At 56.4% G+C, this 23,823-nt stretch overlaps 1 protein-coding gene across 5 annotated transcripts; it reads left to right on the top strand.

Annotated features, from left to right (window-relative positions):
• The first annotated feature begins 6,724 nt into the window (after window positions 1-6,724).
• STX1A (syntaxin 1A) lies at window positions 6,725-23,570 on the top strand. Of its 5 annotated transcripts, none has more exons than XR_012061258.1 (10): window positions 6,725-6,841; window positions 14,634-14,711; window positions 15,106-15,205; window positions 17,856-17,930; window positions 18,648-18,721; window positions 18,802-18,910; window positions 19,025-19,098; window positions 20,038-20,175; window positions 20,764-21,167; window positions 21,652-21,693. XR_012061258.1 is itself a non-coding variant. In XM_072943109.1 (10 exons), exons 1-10 carry the CDS (start codon window positions 6,812-6,814, stop codon window positions 22,229-22,231), a joined length of 867 nt encoding a protein of 288 aa, XP_072799210.1. In that variant the 5' UTR covers window positions 6,725-6,811; the 3' UTR covers window positions 22,232-23,570. The 5 variants fall into 5 exon arrangements, 4 of the variants coding, with proteins under 4 accessions (XP_072799210.1, XP_072799211.1, XP_072799212.1 ...); XM_072943109.1 differs by lacking the exons at window positions 20,764-21,167; window positions 21,652-21,693 and adding exons at window positions 21,735-21,845; window positions 22,154-23,570; XM_072943110.1 differs by lacking the exon at window positions 20,764-21,167 and having other exon boundaries at window positions 21,652-21,829.
• Window positions 23,571-23,823: the final 253 nt, after the last annotated feature.

Genomic DNA, 23,823 nt, shown 5'->3' on the forward strand with positions numbered 1-23,823 from the left:
TAATTTTATATGTCAACTTGGCTGGGTCAGGGAATGCCCAGATACCTGGTTAAACGTGACTTCTGGTATGTCTGGGAGGGTGTTTCCAGAAGAGATTAGCACCGGACTCTGTACTGAATAAAGCCGGTGGCCCTCCCCGATATGAGGGGAGGCATCAACCAATCCACTGAGGGCCCGAATTGAACAAAAAGGCAGAGGAAAAATTGAATTTTCTCCTCCTGACTGCTGAGCTGGGATCTTGGTCTTCTTTTGCCCTTGAACTGGTGCCTGCACCATCAGCGCTCCCTGGTTCTCAGGCCTTCTGTCTCAGTCTGGGACTCTACCACCCTGCTTTCCAAGCCTCCAGCTTGCAGACAGCAGATTGTGAGACTTCTCAGCCTCCATAATTACATGAGTCAATTCCTCATAATACGTCTCTTTCTCTATATTTATCCTATTGGTTCTGGTTCTCTGGAAAACCCTAATACAATTTCCATATATTGAAAAATAGTTTCCATTCAGACCTTAAGTTCAAGTCCAGTGGCACAGAGTTCATCCTAGTTTCCCCGTTTGCAAAGTTTTTACCTTCTTGTCCCCAATTGCCTTCAATATATTTCATAATTTGTTCAGTCTCCCTGTGTGTGGCTGATCCCCCAAAACAATGGGCTCCCTCCTGACTTAGATACCCTCCTTACATGGGCTCAGGTCCTGCAGGACTGCCTTCCCACCTTGACTCCAATGCCATCTGCATGCATGGCCCTGGCTGCCACTGGGCTATCAAATATTTCTAACAGCTTTATATTCATTCATTCATTCATTCACTCATTCATTCCACTGGTACTTACTGAGCACCTACTATGCTCTGGGCATGTTTCCAGGTGATGGACATAAACAGGAAGACAGACAAAGTTCCCTGACCTCCGAAGATCACATTCTAGGGAAGGCAGATAGACAATAAGCAAATGTGTATACCAGATGGTAGGAAGTGCTGCGAAGAAAAAGAAAGCAGGGGAAGAGAATAAGAAAAGACTAGGAAATTGCTATTTTATATGATTCTGTGCTACCCTAGGGAGATCACAAATATTAATCTTGCATTCTCATGACTTGGAATAATATTGCCAGCAACAGCATCATTCATGGATTCAAAAAGCTCTGTATTTCCAAGCACAGGTGAAGATGACATATTCAAGAAAACTGTTTTAGGGAACTCAAAGGAGATGCTAGGGATGACACCTGACATATGACCATGAGAGGCAGAAATGCAAGTGAAGTGTTTGAATAAACCTTCACATACTATGAGAGTGGAAAAGAATTGTTTTGAAATAAAGTTACTCTTAAAAATATGCGATTTAAATTTTAAATGTTTTAACTAAATATAATAACTAGAGAGTCGCTTATTTCATCTGCATCCCTAAATGTTTAAATTAGAATATTGGGCCAGATTTCTTTTTTAAATCCTCATTGGGAAAAGGAGGGCAATATATTCAGGCATATAGTCAATTCCATCACAAAGTCCTACTTCAGATATCACACTGTGAGCAGTGAGGCTCTTTCCCCAGCTGCCTACTGCCTGTATCTCCCTCCTCTCCTGCTGCCTCCAGGATGGCTGAGCCCATCCTGGAGGATTGAGCTGAAAGATGGTTACAGGTTGATGGTGGGCTGGGAAGGCTGGAAGGGGGAGGGAGAGCTGCTGGAAGGGCAGGGCTGGGCCCTGTGTTCAAAACAGCTTGGATTTGCAGGGCTGGATGGCTCACAAATCATGTCACGCAACCTCAATACCTTGTTTATGTTTCCCTCTCTGAGCCTCTTCGTCGTCATTTGTGAAATGGAACTACTGGAGAGCCTTCCTAACAGGGTCACGGCCTGCGCTTTATACAATAATGTGCCAGGGCCAGACTTCCCAGGAAAGGAGAAACTGGGAGTAAGCCTGCCAGAAAGCAACAGAAAAAACAACAACGAGGGGACATCGATAACACACACACACACACACACACACACACACTCCCCAGCTGTGGAGCCTGGGTCAGGTGCCCCCTCCTGCTCTGCACCCCCCTCACCTCTGCCCGAGGGACAATTCTGTCCTTGAATCCTACACCAGCTGCCTCCTCTTCCTCCTTCAGACCCCTACAGCCCCTGTACTTCCCCATCACTGCCTTCACACTGTCAAGGTGTCTCTCCCACCAGCCCGAGAGCTTCTGGAGGACAAGTGGTGACTGCCACCGTTCCAACCTGGTCACACCCGTGCTCAGCAGCGTGGCATGGGTGCAGCAACACCGGCCTTGCCCAGTAGGTGGCAGCAGATTCCAATATCAGGGCTCCAAAGGCCCCAGCTCACCCTCCCAGCCTGTGGGATGGAAACTCCAAACCCGGCCTAGGGAGCTCCCAGACGTCCAGCCTGACCCTCAGTGCTCCTTTATAGGAACCCAGCTCATTCAAGCTGCAAGTTTTTATCGCTCACTCCACAAACACTCTGTGCCAGACTTGGGGAGTCAACAAGAACATGATCTTTTTCCTTCCCTTTGGGTGTCCCCATCTAATGAGGGAACAGACAACTAACACAGACTGCATCCACTAAGTGCTACAATGGGGATAAATACAGGTGTTTGCGGGACCACACAGAGATCGTTCTTGGGTGGTCAGGGACAAATTCTTGGAGGATGTGATGTCTGGGAGGGAAGGACTAGAAGTTATTGGTCAGGTGCATGGGAAGGAGGAAGAAAACAGAGAGGAGCGGGCTCGAGGCAAGTGCACAGGCCTGAGAAGAGGGTATAAGCAGGCATTATGACTGCTCACAAGGTGGGAAGGAAGGTGGCCTCCAAGAAGCGAGGCAGGGCCAGATCACAAAGGACATGGAAAGCCACTTTTGGGTATCAGGATTCCTCCCTCCCAAAGGAAACAGGGAAACCTGACAGCCCTGAACAATTGGTGAGGAGAATGGGAGAATACCACTACTGAGGCACAGAGATGCCCATTTGATGACAGTAGGGACAGGGCTTTACAAAGCATAGGTCTGGACTGAATCTCCATCAATTATCCACGTTAAAGAATGAGGTCTGAGTGACGGGTGTTGTGGGGACTGCCTGGTTCCCACAGGGAATACGTCCCTCTCTCTCACTGTCCATGTCCTTGTTCACACCCTTGGCCCAGAATGTTCTTTCCCCATTCTCCACCTGGCCACCTCCTACTCATCCTTTAAACCCCAATTCAAATGCCCACCTCTGTGAAGTGCTCACTGATCCCAGGAAGTTGGCAGCTTGGGTACCCATGGCATCCTGTACAGCAGTTTCTATTTTAGTTTCTGCCATGGTTCTGGCTCCTCCATCTCTGACCATCCCTCACCTGTCAGTTTCACCTTCAGCTCTTGTTTTTTCTTCCATAGACATGGACATAAACACATAGACACTCACACACAGATGCACACGCTCCCTGGACTGTGGCCCACAACTTCCATCTCCACCCCAGGCCAGATTCCTCCTGTCTCCCAAGTCTCCAGCCCCTGTGCTACATTAACTCCTCATTGACCATTTTCATGTCTCCCCTGGATGTCAGTGGGGGAAGACACCTTAAATGCTACCCACCCTGGTCAAATCCCTCCCCTGCACTCCTATCTGCTCCTCCTCTAGGGGCCACTTCTGCTCTTATCTGCACATGGTCAGTCCAGGGCCTGTAGCTTCTAGTTTAATGTTTTACAACAAACATATTCTTTTCACAATTGAAATAAAGTGTAGTCATGTTAACTAAATCCCTTGAATGCCCTTAACCTTCCTCTCCAGTCAGATGGGTCCTGCTCATGTTCACACAGTTCCAGTCTCTCTCCTGGACACCACAGCAGCCTCCCAGCTACCCTCCATGCTGCTACAGATGGGGCTCTTTCCTTGTTTTTAAAGCCATCTATGTGGCAGCTTCCAGCCTGGACCTCTCCTATGAATTCCAGATTCATACAGGCAATGGACTACTTGCCCTCCCCAGTGGGATGTCCAATGGGCAACCCAAACTTAAGAGGTCCACCTGCTCTCCTCCTCCTGTTCTTCCTCCACTTTTTTTTTTTCAACGGAGGGACTGGGGTTTGAACCTAGGACCTTGAGCATGCTAAGCACATGCTCTGCCACTGAGCTATACCCCCACTCCCTCTTCTCAACTTTTGCAAAAGGCACCACTATCTTTGCTAGTGTTCAGGGCAAAAAAACTTGACTCCAGGTGTCCTTGACATCTCTTTCTCTAAGTTGGCTCTACCTTTAAAATGTATCCAGGATATGACCACTTCTCATCACCACCACTGCCATCACCTTTGTCCCAGCCACCTGTGTGATCACAATCACTTCCTAAATATGTCCCTGCTTCCTCCTGTGTCCCCTTCAGTCTGTCCTCCATCCAGCAATCAAAGCAGTCCTGCTAAAGTCCAAGATGGATCATGTCCCTCCTCTGCTCAAAACACTCTAGGGGCTCCCATCCCCATCAGAGTCAAAGCCAAGGGACACAGAGTTACTTACAAGGCCCCTCCATCAACTCCTTTGACATCACCTACTTGGAGCTCATCCCCACCGAGCATGCTCCAGGCATCCTCACCTCCTTGCCATCTCTCTGATACGCTAGGTGCACTCTCTGCTTATGGTCATTGCACTTGAAGTTTCCTCTGCCCAGAATGCTCTTCCGCCAGAGACATACATGGCTCACTCCCTCACTTCCTACAGATATTTACTCAAATGCTACCTTCTCACCAAGACCCTCCTTGACCATATGATTTAAAACTGGAATCCTGCTTCAAACCCGTCCCTCTAGCCCTTGTACCTGATTTTCTCTTCTCCATGACATATTATCAGTTACATATGTCTGTCTGGCTGGCTATCGTCTCTTTCCTTTACTAGAACGTGGACTCCAGGAGGGCGAGGACTTTTGTCTGTCTGGTTTTCTGCCACATCTCCAATATCTAGAACTGTCAGCACGTAGTAGATAAGCAGTTAATACTTTTTGATTAAGGGACCCTCGATTGCCTCCCCCTTGTCTGCACAATAAAGTTTAACATTCAAGGCCTCCCTCACTGGCCTCATCTCTCACCCATGCTCTCCCCCACACCTGAGCACCACAGCAGGCTCCTAAGGGTCTCCAGATGCTCCCCACCCCGACCCCAGTGGATGCCTCCCACATTAAAATCATATCTGCCTCTCCCACCACACCAGGAGCACTTTAAGTGCAGAACAGTGGCCCTAGAACATGCATTCCTAGGTAATGTTTGATGAATGAATGAGAGTAAGACCTGAATCAGAAGGGTAGAGTTTAAGGTGAAGGACACACATTCATTCTTTATTCATTTTTCACGCTACCATTTAATATACATCTCAATAAGTGATGCTTAACATAACTCGAGGACTCTGTGAGGGCAGGAGCGGGTGTCTCCCCTTCCTGCACTCTCCTCACAGGGCCAGACACTGGGCTCTGGGGCTGCACCCATGACTCACCCCACTGAGTCACCCTGCACATGTTGAAGTACTCTGGACTGGGAGTCAGACAGCACCTTCCCTGTCACCTGTTCCCTGTAACTCTGGGCAAGTCTCTAGCAGATGAGTCCTGGTTTCGCATCTGTCAAATGGGGCACCACCAACGCTTGCTGTCTGGGACGCTCAGGGTTGAGGTCTGGACAAGTGGAAGGGATGTGGCTGTCTCTCATGCCAGGCTACATCCCAGCCAGTCTTGGGCCAGACTTTCCAGGGAAGGAGGTATGGCTGGAACAGCATCTCCAGCCTGTCTGCTAGCCAGCTAACCTCTACCCACAGTCTGGGAGCAGTGCCAGGCCCGGACACACTGGGCAGCAGGGAGCTGGCCCAGCTCCAGAGCAACACCTTGGAAGCCCTGGGAAAGGGAAGGGGGAGTGCTTGGCTGAGGTCAAGAGCGTCTGGATCAGGGCACAGAGGGGACAGCTGGGCGGTGTTTGTGGCTACTGCTCAACAAGATGCTGGCAGGAACCAGAAAAGGAGCATCTGCTACTGACTAGCCTCCACCCACCACCTCACTACAGAAGTGCGAAGGTCTTCCACTAGTGTTAGAGGAGCTGGGCCGGGCTTAGCTGCCCCCAGCTTCTAGATAGGAAATAGAATCTCAGGCCTGGGGCTGGGACATAGGGTTGGAAATGCAGGGAAAGGGGAAGGAGATGGGCTATAACTTAGATCTCCTTCTCCAAAGATAGAGGGGTTCCTGCATCCTGTTGAGAGTGGAAACTGAGAAAAAGGTGGGGGGGGGTGGCCACCCAGCATCAGACTGTGAACTGAGAAATCCTGGGCAAAGAGGGCCAGAGCCTAGGTCTGGATGAGATGTCGGGGGAAGGCAGGAAGGGTAGAGGTTCAGAGGCTGAAACTCTGGAGTTTTTTGGCAAGAGGCAGTTTTTTGGAGGGGGATGCTGGAGGTTCCAAGGCAATAAAGTCAAGGACGGAGGGTCTAACCTCTAGCAAATCCCTGGGGGTGTGAGGGGCCCTGGGTGAAGATCCAGGGTCCGGAAGGAAGGATACTGAGAGCTGAGTCAAGGGAGAGTTGGAACAGGGAAGGGGCTCTGGGGCTCGACCCGAGGCAGGGATCATGCGGCATCGAGAACAGAAGGGGACGAGGTTCCAGGGCTGAGACCCTTCCAGAGAACCTGATTGAGGTGGGAGCGGGGAGCGGGAGTCCCAGACTCAGGACTCTAGGCCGGGACCTGCCAGGGCGGGGCGGGGCCGGACTGGGGGCTGGGCCGGGGTCCCGGGGGCCGGGGCGGGGCCGAGCTGGCGCTGCGCAGCCGCGGGGCGGCCGCCGCGCATGCGGGGCTCACAGGGCTGCAGCCGGCGCCGCTGCCACTCCCGGGAGCATGAAGGACCGAACCCAGGAGCTCCGCACGGTGAGTCCGGCCTCTGCCCGCCGCCGCTCGCCGCCTGTGCCCAGCATACCGGCCGCTCCCCGCCCGGCTCCCGGGGCCACCCGGGCGGCAGTCTCTGCGTCCCCGGCCAGGGTGGGAGGGAGCGGTGCCGAGCCGGGAACCGCGACCCCCCTCCAGGTCCCGCCCCTCGGATCTACTCGGGGTCACGGGCTCGCCTGAGCTCGGCTTCGATGGCCCGCGGGCTGGCGGCTGGAGCCTGGGGTCCTGGACAAACTTTTCGGCGCCCCCTTGTTTTGGGGGGTCGGAGTATTATTGGATTTCGGTGGCGGGACAGAAACCTGGCGTCTCTCCCGCCCCGCGAAGCGGGTCCAGTCTCATTCCCCTCTCTGTGCCTTCTCACTGACCGTCCTGCTCCCTCTGTAGTACAGACAGACGGCGGGACCCGGGGGAAGGGGCCGGGGGCGGTCCCCTGCCCAGAGCCCCGCTGCGGGGCGCGCTGCGGAAACTGGGCGGTCGGGTGGGGCCGGCTTCTCCAGCGGGCGCTGTGCCGTCCCCATCACCTCCTGTCACCTGTGGCTCCCATCACCTGTGGCTCCCCAGCTGGTGGTGGCGATGGGCATCTGCTGCCCGCCCTGGTCCAGGAGGGGTTAGACCTGATCCCAGTCCACCTTCCTGGCTTCCGGGCAGCCCGGGCCGGCGTTTCCAAGCCGTTCCTGGGTTCCCTAGCCTGACTCGGACCTGAACCTATTTTTCCACCTATGTTTCTGAAACCCCTGGGGTGTGGCTTGTGGGGCGGGGTTTGAGTTGGGGGAGAAGAAGGATGCGCAAAGGTTTTGAGTCAGAGCCCACCCTCTCCCAGTCATGACAAAGACCCCTGCCGCCTGCTCCTCATCAAAAAGGTCCCCGTCCCCTGGCCTCTGCCATTTACCAGGATGTTGACACCTCTGCTCTTAGGGGTGACAGTCCTGGAGGGCTGTGGGGGGCAGTGAAGAAAGTGAAGTCTGCCTGTGGGCAAGGGGCATCAGGACTCTAGACTTAGGTTGAGCCTCCTCTGATCCCCTGGCTGACCACCCTGCTGGCAGGCCCCGTTTGCTGATCTCTGGGGAGGCTGTAGCTCAGTGTTTCCCCAGAACCCTCCCCTTGCTGCCCAGCTTGGAGCCAGAGACCTAGGTCCCCTTATATGGAAAATTTCAAGTGTCCTTTGGGCTTTTGATCTAATGGTTTGTCTTCTCTGTCCATAGGCTCCCTGCATTTGTGCCTGAGTCTCCCCAGTTATACCAGTCTTGTCTCCTGGGCAGCGTGGGGCTGGGACCTGTGCTCTCTTGTCTCCATCTCCCCCTTGCTCTGGCTACCAGCCCTTGCTCTCCCGTCAGACCTGTTTTATTCCTGGCTGAGTGCCCAGCCCCCCCGGGTAAATCCCACAAGGTTTCAAAGGAAGAAGATGGTCCCTCATGTTGTATATGGTGTCTAAACACTTCCCCCCCCAGCCCTTGTGGTTGCCCTCAAGTTTCCTGTGCTTGGTTGAGTCAGAAAGAGTGTTGTTATCTTGGCGATGAATGGCTGTGTGGTGTATTTGCCGGTGTTTGGGTGCTTGGTGGATCAGATGAGTGTGTATGTGGGAACCAGGTGGTCGGGGGAACACGGTCCTTTATATCTGACAGGGCCTTTGGTTCATCAACTTCATCCCCTCTGCTGAAGAGGAAGCAGGCACGAGAGAGAGGTGGCTGGCCTTGTAGACCAAATACGATGGTAGAAAGGGGCTTTGCCTAGTCCTCAAAAGAGTCAGACCTGGCTGAGATGTAGGGCCTAAGAGAGCTTGGGCTGTAGGGAGTTTGAATCCAGGTCTTTTGCTCTGGTGTGTGTCTCCGTGATCCCCCGCCTAACACTGACACACACACATGCGCACACACGCACACAGTAGCCAGAGCAATCCTTGGAGGGTGAGGCCTGGGTTCTCTGAAAATAAACTGAGGCTTCCTCTCCAGACACCCATCCCTGACGCCAGGCATCCGGCACCCATGCAAGGCTACTGTACTCATTGCTGAGTGGCCCTGCCCATCGCAGGTTTCTAGCAGCCTTGGTCGGCTGGCAGGATCCCTCATCGAGTGGGGTGGAATGGTTAGTCTTGGGGGCTGCCATTCCCACGAGTCTCCCTCTGGGCTGCATAGATTCCCATCTATGAAGTGGAGGTAGGAGAACCTAGAACCCAGCTTCTCAGGGCAAGAGGGGCAGTCACAGGTCTCCTGACTCTGTCTCCAAATTTGGGGGAGACCTTAAACCCCAGGAGCCAGAATCCCCAGGAACTGAGGCCAGTTCTAGCTGGGCTGGACTGAGGGTGGTGCTTGGGACAGGGATTTGCACCACTCCCAACCCTTCTTCCCTCCCTCCCTCTCTCCTTCCTCCTGCCTCCTCCTCCTTTCCCACCCAACTAACGCCACCACATTTGGAAGGAAGGCGAAGAGAGCTTATTTATAAAAGTCACACTTGGGGAAGGAGCTGGCGCGTTTCCTCAGCGCTGCAGGCCTAACCCAGCTCTCCATCCTTCTCCAGCCCTGGTCTCTCATGGGACGGATCCTTCTGTGCAGAGGGAGAATGAAGGGGTCATTGGGGGCCAGTGTGGAGCCCTCAATGCTCTTGAAAGCTCTTAGAGATCGGAAAGGCACCTGGAGGCCTAAGAGGGGTAAAGACTTCTGTGACCAGAGTCACACAACTGGGGAGACTTTGGGGACGGTGACAGGCAGCCCTGCCTGGCCTGCATCTGCCTCCTTCCTTCAATTCAGAGGCCTCTCTGGTTTTCTCAGAGCTGACCCACCCCTCCATGAGCCCAGAACGGAGTTTATCTACATGCTGGGCCATGTGGGACACATGGGGCCTGCGGCAGAGGGCAGAGAGAGGAGGGAGAGTGGGGCAGCCAGACCCAGGAATGAGCCTTCCTGGAAGAAAAGGACTTGGGGTGGCCCAGGAGGAGGAGTGGGTTTGAATGGGAGGAGGGGGAGTGGCCCAAAAGGAGGGACCAGTGTGAGTAAAGGCAGAGGGATTGGGATGCCCAACCGAGAGAGAATGGCGGGCGGGCCTGACACCTGTTCTACAGCGGGGCCCAGCGCCCCAGGGCAGGCCTGGGTGGGGCTGTCCAGTGCCCCACTCTGCCGACCAGTTCCAGTCTTCTCACTCACTGCTGGGGAGAGATTGGCAGGCCTGGGGCAACAGCAGGCAGGTTCATGCCATACCCTCTCCATGCTCTTTTCATCTGTACAGTGGTGCCAGCCAGCTTCGCCCTGCAGAGCAGAAGAAATGGGGATGTAAGGATAGACCCAGGGTAGGGACCCCCTCCTTCCTTCCCAACACCTCCTTGGGATTTCCCAAAGGAAACAGTGGATTTGGGCACACGATCATCTGAGGTACAGATGGCATTCAGGGACTATTTAGTCCAACCTCCAATTTTACAAAGTAGAAAACTGAGATCCAAAAAGGGCCAGGAATTTATCCAAGGTCAGACAGTGCCTGGAGGGAGGCAGGGCCCCAGCCTCTTCTCACGCCCTGAAGCTGCTTCCCTGAGCTGCTCTGGGGCCCTGCTAAGGGATGGACCGGCTGAGCGCAGGGATCTGTTGGAGGGGGAAGTGTGCAGGAGCAGGAACGAGGGAAGGAGCAGAAACGAGGGAAGGAGCAGACTGGAGAGCCCTCTCTTCCTGGAGACCCAGCTTGGCCTCTCACACATCCCTGACTCAGCTCTGGGCCTCTCTGCTCTAGTGTATTGGCTTTGATTAGTCATTGAAAAGAAGAAGGGGAGAAAAAATAGCCTTCAAGGCAGACAACAGCAACTCCTGCTCCAGCAGGAATGAATCAACCCTGCCGGCTGGCCTGCTGCCATCCCCCGGGGATGGGCCTGGAGGCTTCCTCTGGGAGGAATCACTCTGGTTTCCAGGCAGGTATCCTGGAATCTTGGAGCCTCTGCTTGGAGAGACCACCAAGGCTGCACGCCCGGCAGTGCTAGTGGGATCTTTTCTCCCCTGTTTCAACAGGTCTCTGTGGTGGGGGCAACACTCACTCCCGCCCCGCTAGATTCTCTTCCCTGATATCTCAGGCTGGAGGTGATGAGGCCATAGCCGAGACAGCCAGTGGCCAGGGAGGAGGCAGACCAGACCAATGATTCTCAATCCTGGGGGTCCTTGAAAAAATTTAACCTCACCAACCCCACCGCCATAGATTCTCATTTGTTCTGAAAGCTGTGTTTTGTTTATGTTTTTGTTTTTTTAATCCCCCAAGGGACTCTGGTGCTGGACCAGGGTTGAGAGCAACTAAAGGATGAATTAAAAACAGGACAAATTGGATGTTGGTTGGATGTGAAAGGAGAAGGAGGAGTATGGCTGCCCCCTGGGCAGACTCATAAGAATGGGGGTTCTGAGCGGGGGGGGGGGTTCAGAGGAGGGGGCTCAGGAGAGAGAGATGGAACTTAGTTTTGGCCAGGGGGCAGGCAGGGTGCCCGTTGTATGGGTGGGTTTGTCCAGAAGACATTTGAGCCTTTGAGCTTGCAACTGCCCCATGACTCTAGCGGCCACCTCCATGCTGAAGCCTCCCAAGTCACCATCTGTCATCTAGCTCTCTTTTCCAGAGCTGTGGTTGCCACTTAGAGAGGATTGCTGGATTCCCAAGCACTGGGGCCCTAATCATTCAGGGCTCTGGCCTAGATGTAAATGAGGTTGCATGGGGCATCAGACTCTCACAAACTAGAACAAGGATAAGAACAAATGAAGAAATGAAACAGGAAAAGGATCCTTCACTTGAGCCCAAAATCCAGCTAAGTGGACAGCATGGGGAAAGGGAGGCTTGGGCCTTTCTTTGGCAAGAAGTGCTATATGATCATTTCTGTGATTTCTGGCTGCATTAACATATAGAAAGAGGGAGGTGATAGATCAGTTCTTTGGCACTGCTCAGACCACAGTCAGCAGCATCCTGTACTGCTGGGGAAAGAGGCCGCATAGGACAAGTCTGGTGCGGGGGCTGCACTTTAGGGCCCCTGGGAAGAATCTGAAAGGGAGGGAGTGGTCAACTTGAGAATAAAAACCCAGGGAGGATGTGGATGCTACCTTCAGATCTCCGGCAGGGCCAGCCCCGCGAGAGGGCATCAACAGGTTATTTATGGCTTGGGGCAAAACCACTGGAAAGGGAAGGACTTCCTAACAATTGGGACTGTCCCAGATAGGCAGAGTTGCTGGGGAAGCTAGTGAGCTCTCCATCATGGGAGGTGTGAAAGCTGAGGCTAGAAGCTGTGGCCAGTGTGGCCTTATGACTTGAGGGTCTATGGCTGTGGCTCCTAAGTAGGGATGTGAATAGGGTATGGGGAACAAGAGGAGTGAGATACCAACCCAGGGGAACAGAGGAAGGCTTCCAAAGGAGGTGGCATCTAAGGATGAGGGGAATGTCAGTTTCATGGAATCAGCCCTGCAGGCAGAGGGGACAGCAAGGAGGATAGTGGGTAGCTTGTAGGGGCAGAGAGATGGTTAAAGGTGGGCTGTAATGGGAAGCGATTTCAGGCTGGGGCAGTTAGATGAAGAGGAGGGATGAGGGTGAAAAGTCCTGAGGAGGAAGAAGTAGTAGGACTTGGAAAGGAAGGGTCCCCTTAGAGCATCCCCTCCAGGTTTTGCTTGCAGCCACAGCTGGCTTGTGCAAGGCTGTGAGGTCAGGCTCTAAACCCTACAGTTGGCCTTGGGACCAATACGAATGCCACCTCCCAGGTGGACCCCAACCTAGGTGCCCCAGTCTGACCCTGACGCCAAGTCTCCTTTTTCTCCACCTCTACCCTCCTAGACAGAGAGCATGGAGGGGAGTATGGCATCTCTCCTGCCACCATTCTTTTGCAGAAACTACCTGAGTCCAGCCATCAGTCCTCTGGGGATGCTGCACAGGCAGCAGGTCAGAGCTAGCTGGACACTTGGAGAAGATAAGTCCGTTTCCCAGATGTGCAGGCTGAGGCCCCGAGGCAGGCAGGAGCCCTGGGGTCTCTGGCTGTGACTCTCGTCTCTGGTGACTTTGTCTTTGGCTCTAGCTGGTCATTACTCTTTCTGGGAAGGAAGCTGGAAAATTCTCCTGCCTCTTCCCATCCACCCCGATCCTTCACCAGAACAGAGAAGCCAGGATGCTGAATGCTGGGGTGAGGAGGTGTTGCAGGGAGAGCCACTTCCGAACCTGGCAGGCTGTTGGGGAATGGGACCTGGGCTCCACCTGGCTGCACCTTGCCTCACTTCCCCCAGGGAGTGCTCCTCTGGCTCGGCTCCTGGGCCTGGCCTGGTCTGAAAGGGTAGAAATGGCTCCTAGATTCTCTGTGGCTCTGGGTGGGCTTGGTTGGGGGGGAGGGGGACCACCTGGCGGCTGCCACAGGCACTTGTGGGAGCGAGGATTTATTTTAGCTGCTGGGGGAGGAGGTGTGATCTCTTGATGAGAGGGGCCGCCTCCAGAAAGCTCCCCACCATCCCCCTCTCTTGGTCCCACTTTGGTGGGGTAATGGGACCCTGGGAGCCCCAGGGCCACAGCCCTTTACAGAACATGCTGGGTTCTCAGCACCTCCCCACCCCGCAGCAAGGCATCACTGTCCCCATTTCAGAGAGGAGCCAACAGACCCAGAGGGGAAGTCCCTCAGCCCATTGGTGTCTGTGCTGGGCCCAGAACCCGGGGCTGGGGGCCAGTCTGCCTGGTGCTTCAGCCTCCCCATCCCCTCAATCTCCGCCACCTCCATCCCTGTGAGAGAGCATCGAGTTGAGGACCAGTGGCTCCGCCCTGTGGGGCGCTGAGAAGTGAGGAGTAATGACGGAGCCAGAGAACCTCAGTCTGAGGGGTGACCGTCCTGTCTCAAGTATCCTGGCCTTGACTGGGGAGAGGGACCTTGGTCTTGCCAGCTGAGTTGGCCAACCCTGGCCAACTCCAGGTGTGGGGCGGATAGTAATGAGCACTGCCGACATGCTGGGAAGTCAGAGGTATAATTACCCTCACCCCGTGGTGGACTAGCTTTTGTATGGCTGCTCCTGAGGCCCCAGGGCGGGCCTACACCTGTGTCTGAGGCCTAAGGCAGGCCCTGAGCCAAGTGGCAACACGACTGGCCTCTTATGCCTTCCAGACCCAACTCTGAGCCTGGAAGGAAAGAGAATCAAGGTCAGTGTCAAGACTGACAAGGAGAGAGAAGTCCCCAAGTGGTCTGAGGGAGCAAGGCCGGGAGATCCCAGGACCCCCACAAGCAGCTGCTCTCAGGCCTGCCTGGGTGCTGTGGGGATGACTCATGTCTGAGCCATCCTACCTTTTTGGCAGGGAGGTGCTGGTGGTGCGCAGGTCCGGGACAGACCCCAGGCCTCCCCCTACATGCCCCTCCTCAGAAAGGGAGCTTGGGAACTCCAGGCAGCCTGTCTCAGGCAAGGTCTATGAGTTGGGGCCAGTGGCTGGGGAACCAATTCCTGAGGTTTGCATGCCTAGCCCGTGGCAGGGCCTCCCCAGCAGCACCCTAGGGTGAGGGGTATGCTGGGAGGACCCCAGTCTTGTGGGGGATGGGAGGCAGCTGAGCAGGGGAAGGAGCCCCTGACGTGGAAGTGGACACTTGGCCCTATAACCAACTTGACAGTCAAGGCCTCTCTCCATAATCATGCCAGGTCCCCAGCGATCCTCCGGGTCTCACTGTGGCTGGGAGCTGCCAAGGGAATGGAGGAGGATGGTCGGGCCCTGGAGCTACAGCCCATGAGCCTGCTGGATGCCGGGCAGTGTGGGGTCCTAGCTGCAGTGGGATCCAGTGGTCCCACCACAGGTCCACTCATGAGTGCACATCTCTGTGTAGGCTAAGGACAGCGATGATGATGATGATGTCACTGTCACCGTGGACCGAGACCGCTTCATGGATGAGTTCTTTGAACAGGTGGGAACAGCACACCTGCCTCTCCCCAAACACCAGCAGACCTGGGGTGGCCACGTGTCACCTCTGAGCCAAGCCCAGGGCTCTTACACACCTGCGCCTGCCTCAGCAGCTCAGAGGTACCAATTAATGAGCCCATTTTGAGGGTAAATAGACAGAGGCTCAGAGGGGAGCAAAGTTTGGGACTGCCCACTCCTCCCCACCCCTATGCCAGTCTAGAAGGATCCTTGGAGCAATGCCCACCCCCTCCACCCCCCACCTCACACCTATCCCCTGAAGCCTGGCCCAGCCTGGTCTTCAGCCCTGACCTCCAGCCCTACTCTGGGCAAGCCCTGGGCCCGAGAAGCCCCATCCCTGCAGGATTTCCACCTGCTGACCACCTGGCCTTGATCCACAGGTGGAGGAGATCCGTGGCTTCATTGACAAGATCTCAGATAACGTGGAGGAGGTGAAGCGGAAGCACAGCGCCATCCTGGCCTCCCCCAATCCTGACGAGAGTGAGTGTGTAGGTGTGAGGGGCCCCACTGGCCTCTGGGAAGGCACTGATGTGGGGAGGGGCACCTGGGCCTAGCCGGATTGGGAAGGACTCCACGGGAAGCCTCAGGAAACACAGCTGACCCAGGCCTCACCCGGCCAGTGGTGTGGGGTGGTCAGTGCCTAGTATCACCCGCTGGATGCCTGGTGGGAGGGGTCGGGTCAGGCAGCCAGCCCCACCCTCCCCTGGTCAGCTGGCAATGGGGCTGGCTGCATCCCTGGGATTCTGGGAGGGAGGGGAGGAAGGAGGGAGCTGCCTGTGATCAATAGGAGGCCTCTCAGCCCGGCCCCTCCCTTCCCTCACCTCCCAGGGGAGCAGATGGCAGCTCTGAGGCATCAGCGCTGTGGGAGGGCAAGCCGGCCATGCAGGCAGAGTTTCCGGAAAAAGCTGGCAGCCCTGGCACTTGGCCACTGGTACCCCAGAGCTGGGCATTCTCAGGGCTCCAGGAAGTCACCTCCCCCTCTGCACAGGGAGCCTGTGTATGTCTGTGTTTCACTCTGTCCCCAGACGGGTGCCTCTGACCTGGCTGTCACAGTGCCTGTGGAGGTGTTGATTACTACGCTCACACAGGCCAGGCTGACAGTGTGCAGGCCCGTGATCCCCTTCTCTATAGGGGGCTCACCCTCAACCCCAGGGAGGCACTGATGGGACGAGGCCCAGACCAGCCGCCTGGACTCAATAGATTGGGTGTGTGCACTGCCTGCCCATTCTCGCTGTGTGCTCTCTTCTCTCCCTTCTCCAGCTCCTTTGGAAGGTGTCAAAGCATGGGGGAGGCCTGGCTGCTGCCCAGGTGTTCATGGGAGAGGGCCGGAGGCCCACAGCCCACCACCCAGGCACCCAGGGCTTGATTTCATTCTCAGCTTCAGCACTGCCTCCCTATCTATGGCCCCTCAGCCCCCTGCCCACTGGCATCCACGAGTGCCCAGAATAAATCTCTCCACGGCCCCAAAGTGTACTTGAACCTGAGGCCAGTGTCACACCAACCAAGCCCAGTGCTAGGCCCTTGGAAGGCAAAATGGGTCAGCTGGGAGCTGGAGAGACTGTCCCAGGAAGAGGTGGGAAGGAGAGAGGGCCCACCCAGAGTAGGGCGCAGGCCCAGTGTAGTCACCATGTCACCACCCTTTGCCCCTCTTCCTAGAGGTTTGTCTGACGTGGTTTGTCTGTGTGCCCATGTGTATCTGGGTCAGCCTGTGTCCCTGGCAGGTCACTCCTGGTGAGGCTCAGAAGGGGGCTGACTGTGGGGCAGGACTGTAAAGAGCTGGGAGCTGGCCTGTCACCTGCTGGAAGGTGGGGCAGGCGGGGAGCAACAGAGCTGCCCAGGTCCCCCAAGCCTTGGCTCCCTTGTGCCACCTTCATCATACATCACTAGTGACCAGATTGGAATCGCCACCTGTGAGCTGAGCAGTCAGGCCCCAGCTGATGGTCGTTGATGTGGGCTAAGTAACAGGCATCCCCAAGGAGAAGGGGCTCCCCATTAAGATTTCTAGGGCAGAGGCCGAGCAGAGTTGACAAGGCATCACGAAGGAACTTGGCAGTGAGTGGGGGGCTTTCCTGGGCCAAGGGTTGCTCTGCCTCCTCTGGGGGCTGCCATCCAGGCTGGGCTATTTTGGGCCTGAGCAAAAGAGGCTGAGACGTCAGAGCAGCTGGTAACCGAGTTTTCCTTTGTTCCTGCAAATGAGGCGCCTCCCCCGCTCCTGGAAGCCCCCTGTTCCACCAAACTCTTGTTTCACTTGGAATGTGGCCCCCGCCTGTTAGACACTGTAAATGCCCCTCCGATTCCCCTGTGGGAGAAGCCCTAGACCCAGAAACAAGCAAAGGGTAGACAAGAAGGGCTGCAGCCAGGAGCTCAGTCCTGGTTTTTCCAGGGGGTGGAGTCCTGGGGGGTACCTGAGGCTGGGCTCCACCCAGCACCCCAGAGGGAAGTGACCACCTTGTCCCACTTTGCCAGCCACCCCTTGCAGGGAGTGGGGCAAGCTGGGCACCCCCAATGCCTCTGCCAGCTATAGAGATAGCCCTCCCCCAACTTCACCCTCTCATGGGCTCAGCTGCCTATGCCCTCCAGAGCCGACTGCACCCCAGGGGCCCACCTCTTTGAAGCTCTTACCCAGGCCAGGTGTCTCCAGTCCCCATCCACCTGCTGGACACTCAGCAGTTGGCCTTCACTGAGCTCAGCACCTGGGGGGGGGGCTTTGTGAGTAGAACAAGGTCTGCCCTGCCCAGGGTGCTTGATGGGGGAGCTGGCTTCTGCCTCTTTTGCCCCTGGCCCCGTCCGCCCATGGGCTGGATGCTTACCTTCCTGAGCCACCAGGTAGTGCTAGGTGAGCCCACACCCCCACCTTGGACTCAGACAAGTAAATGTCCCCCAGTGCCAGCTCCAGCATCGCCAGCTGCTCCACAATTATTTCTGCCTTAAATTTAGACCCATCTGTTATCTGCAGGGGGTGGGGGGAGCCAGCGAAGGAGGAAGGGAGGCTCCTTGGAAGGCAGCACAAGACGGGGTGAGGCTGCAGCTGGTGTGGCCCCAGCCCAGGATTGCAGCGGGGCAGGCAGAGCCTTAGTCAAGGGAAGAAGGGAGACCCAGGGTGTACCCCGAACCCCTTCTACCTCCGCAGAGACAAAGGAGGAGCTGGAGGAACTCATGTCTGACATAAAGAAGACAGCAAACAAAGTTCGCTCCAAGTTGAAGAGTGAGTCTGGGCTCCAGGCCTTGTCAGGGGTTGGGGGGGCACCCCAGGCCCGCCTCCCCCACACAGCCCATAGGGTTTCACTGACTGAGGGGTACACTGGGTCTCGCTTTCCTTTTTGAGGTGCCATCATGTGCCACTCACTCAGCAGCTACCTGGCAAGGCCTGGGTGTGCCAGCTCTGGACTGGACCTCAGGACAGATGCCTGAGGCTTTGTCCAGGGAGTGTTCCACTCTGGGCACTGTCCCCCACTTCAGCTATAGAGGGTTAAAGGAGTGACCAGCACTGCCTGGTCCCATGTGTGAGCCCCCATGCACTGTGGAAACACAGTCATGCCTTCCCTGGAATGCACAGGTCTAGGGGTCCCGTGCCCCGTGGTTGTGGCCACCTGGCCCTGCCCTTCCTGGGCACGGCCCCTTGTTAGGTGCACAGCCTCTGAGCAGGACAGAGACAGAGTGGACCTGAGCCACCAGGCCTAGTAGGTGTTCTCACACACACACACACACACAGCGTGGTGGGTGCGGGTGTGCGTATGTGCACACACCTCCCTCGCTGGCTCCTCCATCGGTGCCTGGCGCTCCCTCTTCCTCTGCTGCTTCCTGTGTGACCCCACTCAACAGACAACACAGGCCCCCAGGGGAGGTCCTGAACCAGATCCTGGGTGAGTGGTGGGGCAGCAGTGCATGGAGACAGGTAGTTAGCAGCTGACTGTTCCCCCAGGCATCGAGCAGAGCATTGAGCAGGAGGAAGGCCTGAACCGATCATCCGCCGACCTGAGGATCCGAAAGACACAGGTGTGGGCGGGGCTCTGGGGCAGGTAGCCGGGCACGTGGTGGGCTGGGCCTCACACCTGCACCCCCATCTCGGGCCCCAGCACTCCACCCTGTCCCGGAAGTTTGTGGAGGTGATGTCCGAGTACAACGCCACGCAGTCGGACTACCGAGAGCGCTGCAAGGGCCGTATCCAGAGGCAGCTGGAGATCAGTAAGCTGAGGGGGTGGGGCTGGGGTGAGGGGCGGGGCCAATGGTGAGGGGCGGGGCCGGGCCTCTGCCGACCACCCATTGGAGGGCCTCGCTCAGTGTGACCCCTGCTCGCAGCCGGCCGGACAACGACCAGTGAGGAGCTGGAAGACATGCTGGAGAGTGGGAACCCAGCCATCTTTGCCTCTGGGGTGAGTGTGGACCCCTCCCTCCGTGACAGCTCCCACCGGGGACCCTGGTGTGTGTGCAAAAGGTTGGATCTGGGCAGTATTTGGACACAGACACCTGTAAGGCAGGTTTTATTTATTTTAAATTTTTTTCTAATGTTTTATTGTCTTATTTATTTATTTGGGGGGAGGTAATTAGGTTTATTGATTGATTGATTCATTTTTAATGGAGGTACTGGGGATTGAACCCAGGACCTTGTGCATGCTAAGCAGGTTACTCTACTCCTGAACTACACCCTCCTGGCTGAGGCAGGTTTTAAAGAGAAGGCCGAGACCCAGAGAGGAGAAGGGACCAGGGAGAGGTCACATGTTGGTGGCAAAGGTGGAATTAAGACCCATCTCCTGCTTCCTCGCTACTCCTGCTCATTTGCCACCAGCAAGGGGCTCCTTCCACCATCCTCAGGACCTTTTACCCCTCCTGGAGGACACGGTGCCCTTGGCTGTCTGTACATTCAACTGAAGCTCCATACTCTGCCGGGCAAGGGGGCTTCCTGAAGGAGGTGGCATGCAGGTGGGGGAGGCGGCTTGGGGATGTGGTTTCAGGAGGAGAGAGGGGAGGGGCAGAAAGGTCTTTCAAGGACTGGGTCCTCAGGGCAGTCATCTTGGGCTCCTAAGTCACTGGTGATAACTGCCACTCCACAGTTACTTTGCATAAGCACAGTGGGGAGTGTTATCAGCCCCGTGTTACAGGTAGGAAATTGGGTCTCAGAGAAGTTTGGTAAAGCTGATAAGAGCTGATCAGAAAGTGAGGGAAAGGCTGCAGCTAAGGAAGGAGCATTCTGCTCAGGCCACTGCCCATCCCAGCTGCCTCCACCCTTGGCTTCTTGCTGTCCTGGTTCTGGGCCCCACCCCTGCCCCCTTCAGCAGGTCTCTGGGTCCCAGCCCATCACTCCCACCCCCTAGATCATCATGGACTCCAGCATCTCGAAGCAGGCCCTGAGCGAGATTGAGACGCGCCACAGTGAGATCATCAAGCTGGAGAACAGCATCCGGGAGCTGCACGACATGTTCATGGACATGGCCATGCTTGTAGAGAGCCAGGTGAGTGCCCAGGGCCCCGCTGCCCTCCCCTCAGCCCCCAGCAGCACCCAAGGCTGCACTAACCCCTCCCCTTTCTGCCCGCCATGCTGCCCTGCCCGGGAGGGACTGAGTCTTCAGGTAACTAACCACGCACTGCTGAAACTGCCTCCAGGGTCCTGTCCACCTGAAGGATTCTTTCTGCATGGCTCTGCTTGGCCCTCCAGGACCCCAGGCCCCGCATGGCCCCACCCACCTTCACCCAGCCTTGTCCTGTCTTGTTCACCAGCTGTGTGTCATGTGGACTGGCACTTTTCTAGGAGCTGGAGGTACAGCTGTAACCAGGACAGCTGAGGCCCTGCTTCCTAGAGCTAACTAATGTCTGTTGGGCAAAAGGGCAGCATCAGTAAATGATGAATGGAATATTCTCCAGCTGTGCCAGGTGCTCAGATGTTAGGAGGAGGCAGTGTGACAGAGCAGTGGTTCTCACACTTGAAAGTGCCTAAGAGCCAGTTGGAGGACTTGTCTAAGTTCCCCTCTTCTAGTCCCCATACCCAGAGATTCGTAGGTCAGGGTGGAGGCTTGTGAATTTGCATGTCTTACAACCTGCAGGGTGACGTCAGTGCTACTAGTCCACGGCCACACTTGGAATAACACAGTCACTGCAGTGGCCACTTTGGATGGGGTGGTCAGGAAGGCCTCTATGAGGAGGTGGCATTTGAGCTCCAAAGACTACCCAGGAAAAGTGAAGAGCTGGCCCAGGCAGAGGGACCAGCAGCATCACGGTCCTGGGACCAGCAAGAGCCTGACTTATTGGAAGAAAGGAGAGGAGGTGTGGGCGGCTGGAGCACAGTGGGAGATGGGGGTCTCGATAGGCGGTGCTGGTGTCCGGAGTCTCTTCTGAATTGGAAGGTCTTAAGTGTGGGAGTGGCATGACAAGAATTTGGACGCGGGGAGGCTGTGAGAAGGCTACTGCTTCCATCGAGGCGAGAGAACACAGTAATACGGACGCCAGTGTGAGCAGTGGGCTTGGAGAGGGTGGTCCGCTATCAACGCTGGGAGTCCTGGGCAGCGTCACGGTTGAGTGGCTTCTGGGGGCTGCGTGGGACCAGGTCGTAGGACCCACGAGGACTGTGGGACTGGGCGGGGACAGGGGTCTCAAAGGTTGAAGACCAAAGTCTGTGGGAGCTGGATGGAACCTTTATGCCTGGGGAGGATGGAGTGGGGGGGCTCACCATCATCACTGGGGCCAGACTCCAGCCCAGCCACTCCTGCCCTGCCTGCCTCTGCCTCGCACTGTCCTCTGTCCGACACCGGACACCTGGGTCAGGGCCCCAGCTGAGCATCCTCTGCATGGTCCCTGCCCCCTTGGCTGAGACTGCATGCTGTTCCCACCCCAGGATGGCTGCATTTCAGGGAGCTGCTGGGGTGTCTGGCATGAAGGGCACAGGTGAGAAGCTATACCCCATCCTCCTCACACCCCCTCTTCTCTAACCTCAGGATGCTTTCCCGAAATCCTGCCCCGAGCCCCGTCCAAGCCCTTAGGGGGGCCCTCTGGAGCTCAGGTGCCCCCGGCCCTGCAGGGGGAGATGATTGACAGGATTGAATACAACGTGGAACATTCAGTGGACTACGTCGAGAGGGCCGTGTCTGACACCAAGAAGGCCGTCAAGTACCAGAGCAAGGCTCGCCGGGTCAGTAACCCCAACTCAGCTTGAACCCACATCCCTGCCAACCCAGAGCCTCCTGGACCCTCACAAATCCCTCCCCATTCTGCCTTCACCCAACTCTCCCAGGCCTTCAGTGCTGTTAAAACCCCACCCAGACACGTTTCCAGGCCATCACTTCCTCCCTCATTCAATCCCTAAGACTCCAGCCTTCCACCCTCATCACAGCCCCCTCCCCAGTGGCTCCACACCCCTCAAAGCTCTGTGCAGAGGCTCAGCCTCTGTCCTGGCTTCTCCCCCACCCCTCTGAGGCCTCTCTTTGCCTCCTTGTGCAGAAGAAGATCATGATCATCATCTGCTGTGTGGTCCTGGGCATTGTCATCGCCTCCACCTTTGGGGGCATCTTCGGATAGAAACCACTCCACCCTGGATGGTCCACCCCAAGGAGGTCCCCTGGCTGCTGCCACCTTCTGGCTCAGAGCCCCCTCCTCCCCACCTTAGACTGTTCCCTTCTCTGCCACAGGGCCCCCTGTTCCCACCCTGCCCTGAGCCGTCATGTGCATGATCTTTGTGACAGTGTGCGTCTGTACAGAAGAGGCAGAGGGGAGCCAGGCTGGGAAACAGCCCACTGGGTAGGGATGGGCCAGCAAGGGACAGACTCAGGCCCTGGCCCAGGCCACCTCCCCTTTATAGGCAGGGCTGCCTGGGGTAGTTAGCCATGCCCCCTTTCCCCTGCCTTCAGTAATTCCATTCTAGCCTGGGGTCTGCCCTCTGCTGGGATCAAGGCTCTCTGGACCCCAACCTTACCTCCTGCTCACCAGCCCATCCGCCCTGTCCTCTATCCTCTCCAGCTGTCCCCATAAGCCCAGCCCCGAGGGGTGGGGACCAGCTAGCCACATGGTGCTGCTTTTCAGGTTAGGGGAGGGGTGGCCCTGAGAGACAGCCCAGCTCTAAGCTTCTAACAGCTGATCACTGCCAGGGAGGCTCAGGGTGCCCTGGCCAGGTAGTTACTGGCCATGTCAAGACCAGGCTTTTTCCCCTACCTTGGGGCAGAGTCCAGCGGTCTTCGGCTACCTCAGCCTCCCTTCCCACATTCCTGCAGCCCCAGGAGCAATCCCTTTGGGCTATGCCTGACCCCAGGTAACATTCTGGAAGAGGCTGGCTGGTGCCTGGTCTCCAGCCACCCTTGGAGCTAGGGAGGCAGAGCAGCCCAGCCAGGCTTCTGTGCTGGCGAAGCCCTCAACCCAGGCCGCTCTCCCCAGCAGGCCTTAGTTGGGTCCTCAAGCCATTGTGTGTTGCATGTTTGGGACAGTGGTCCCTGCTCTCTTGTGCTCCGAGAAGTCAGTGTCACTTCAGGCCTGCAATCGCGTCCTGCCCTTGCTGTCCCCCGTTGATATGCCACGTGGGTGTCAGGTGTCTTGGATGCAGTATTCAGCAGCCAGCCAGGGAGGGGCGCCTCCCTCCTCCTCACCACCTCGGGACTTCTCAAGTCTGAAACGCGCCCCTACCCAAGACCCCTCCTCTTCCTCGTTGACAGGCAATGAGTGTGCCTGCGAGCGCATGCAGTAGGGGACGGGGCCAGGTCTGTGCCCCACCTTCCTTCGGCTTTGCTCCTGCCCAGTGACTGTCACCACTGTCCGTGTTGCCTTCTTGAACCACGACTCTTCCCCCCCTTCACCAAAGGTCTTGGTACAACCAGCTGCCCATTTTGTGAAATTTTTATGTAGAATAAACATTTGTATCTGTACCATGCTTCTGCTCTACGTTTCTTACTGTCAGTGTCACAGCCTTAGAACTGGAGGTGAATGTGTATGGCATTAAGGGGCTCTGAGGCCAAGGATCCCAGCCTCCTCCCTCAGCCTTCAACTTTAGATGCTCCGGCCCCGCCACCCTAGCCTGAATGTCTCTCGGCCCCCGCTTAACATCCAATGCCTGTTCTGTACCGTGGGCCCAGATCTACCCTCTCTTCCCACTTTTCCCAGAAGTCACAAGTCACCACTGGATC

The sequence above is a fragment of the Vicugna pacos genome, chromosome 18 (assembly GCF_048564905.1).
Source record: "Vicugna pacos chromosome 18, VicPac4, whole genome shotgun sequence".
Taxonomy (NCBI): domain Eukaryota; kingdom Metazoa; phylum Chordata; class Mammalia; order Artiodactyla; family Camelidae; genus Vicugna; species Vicugna pacos.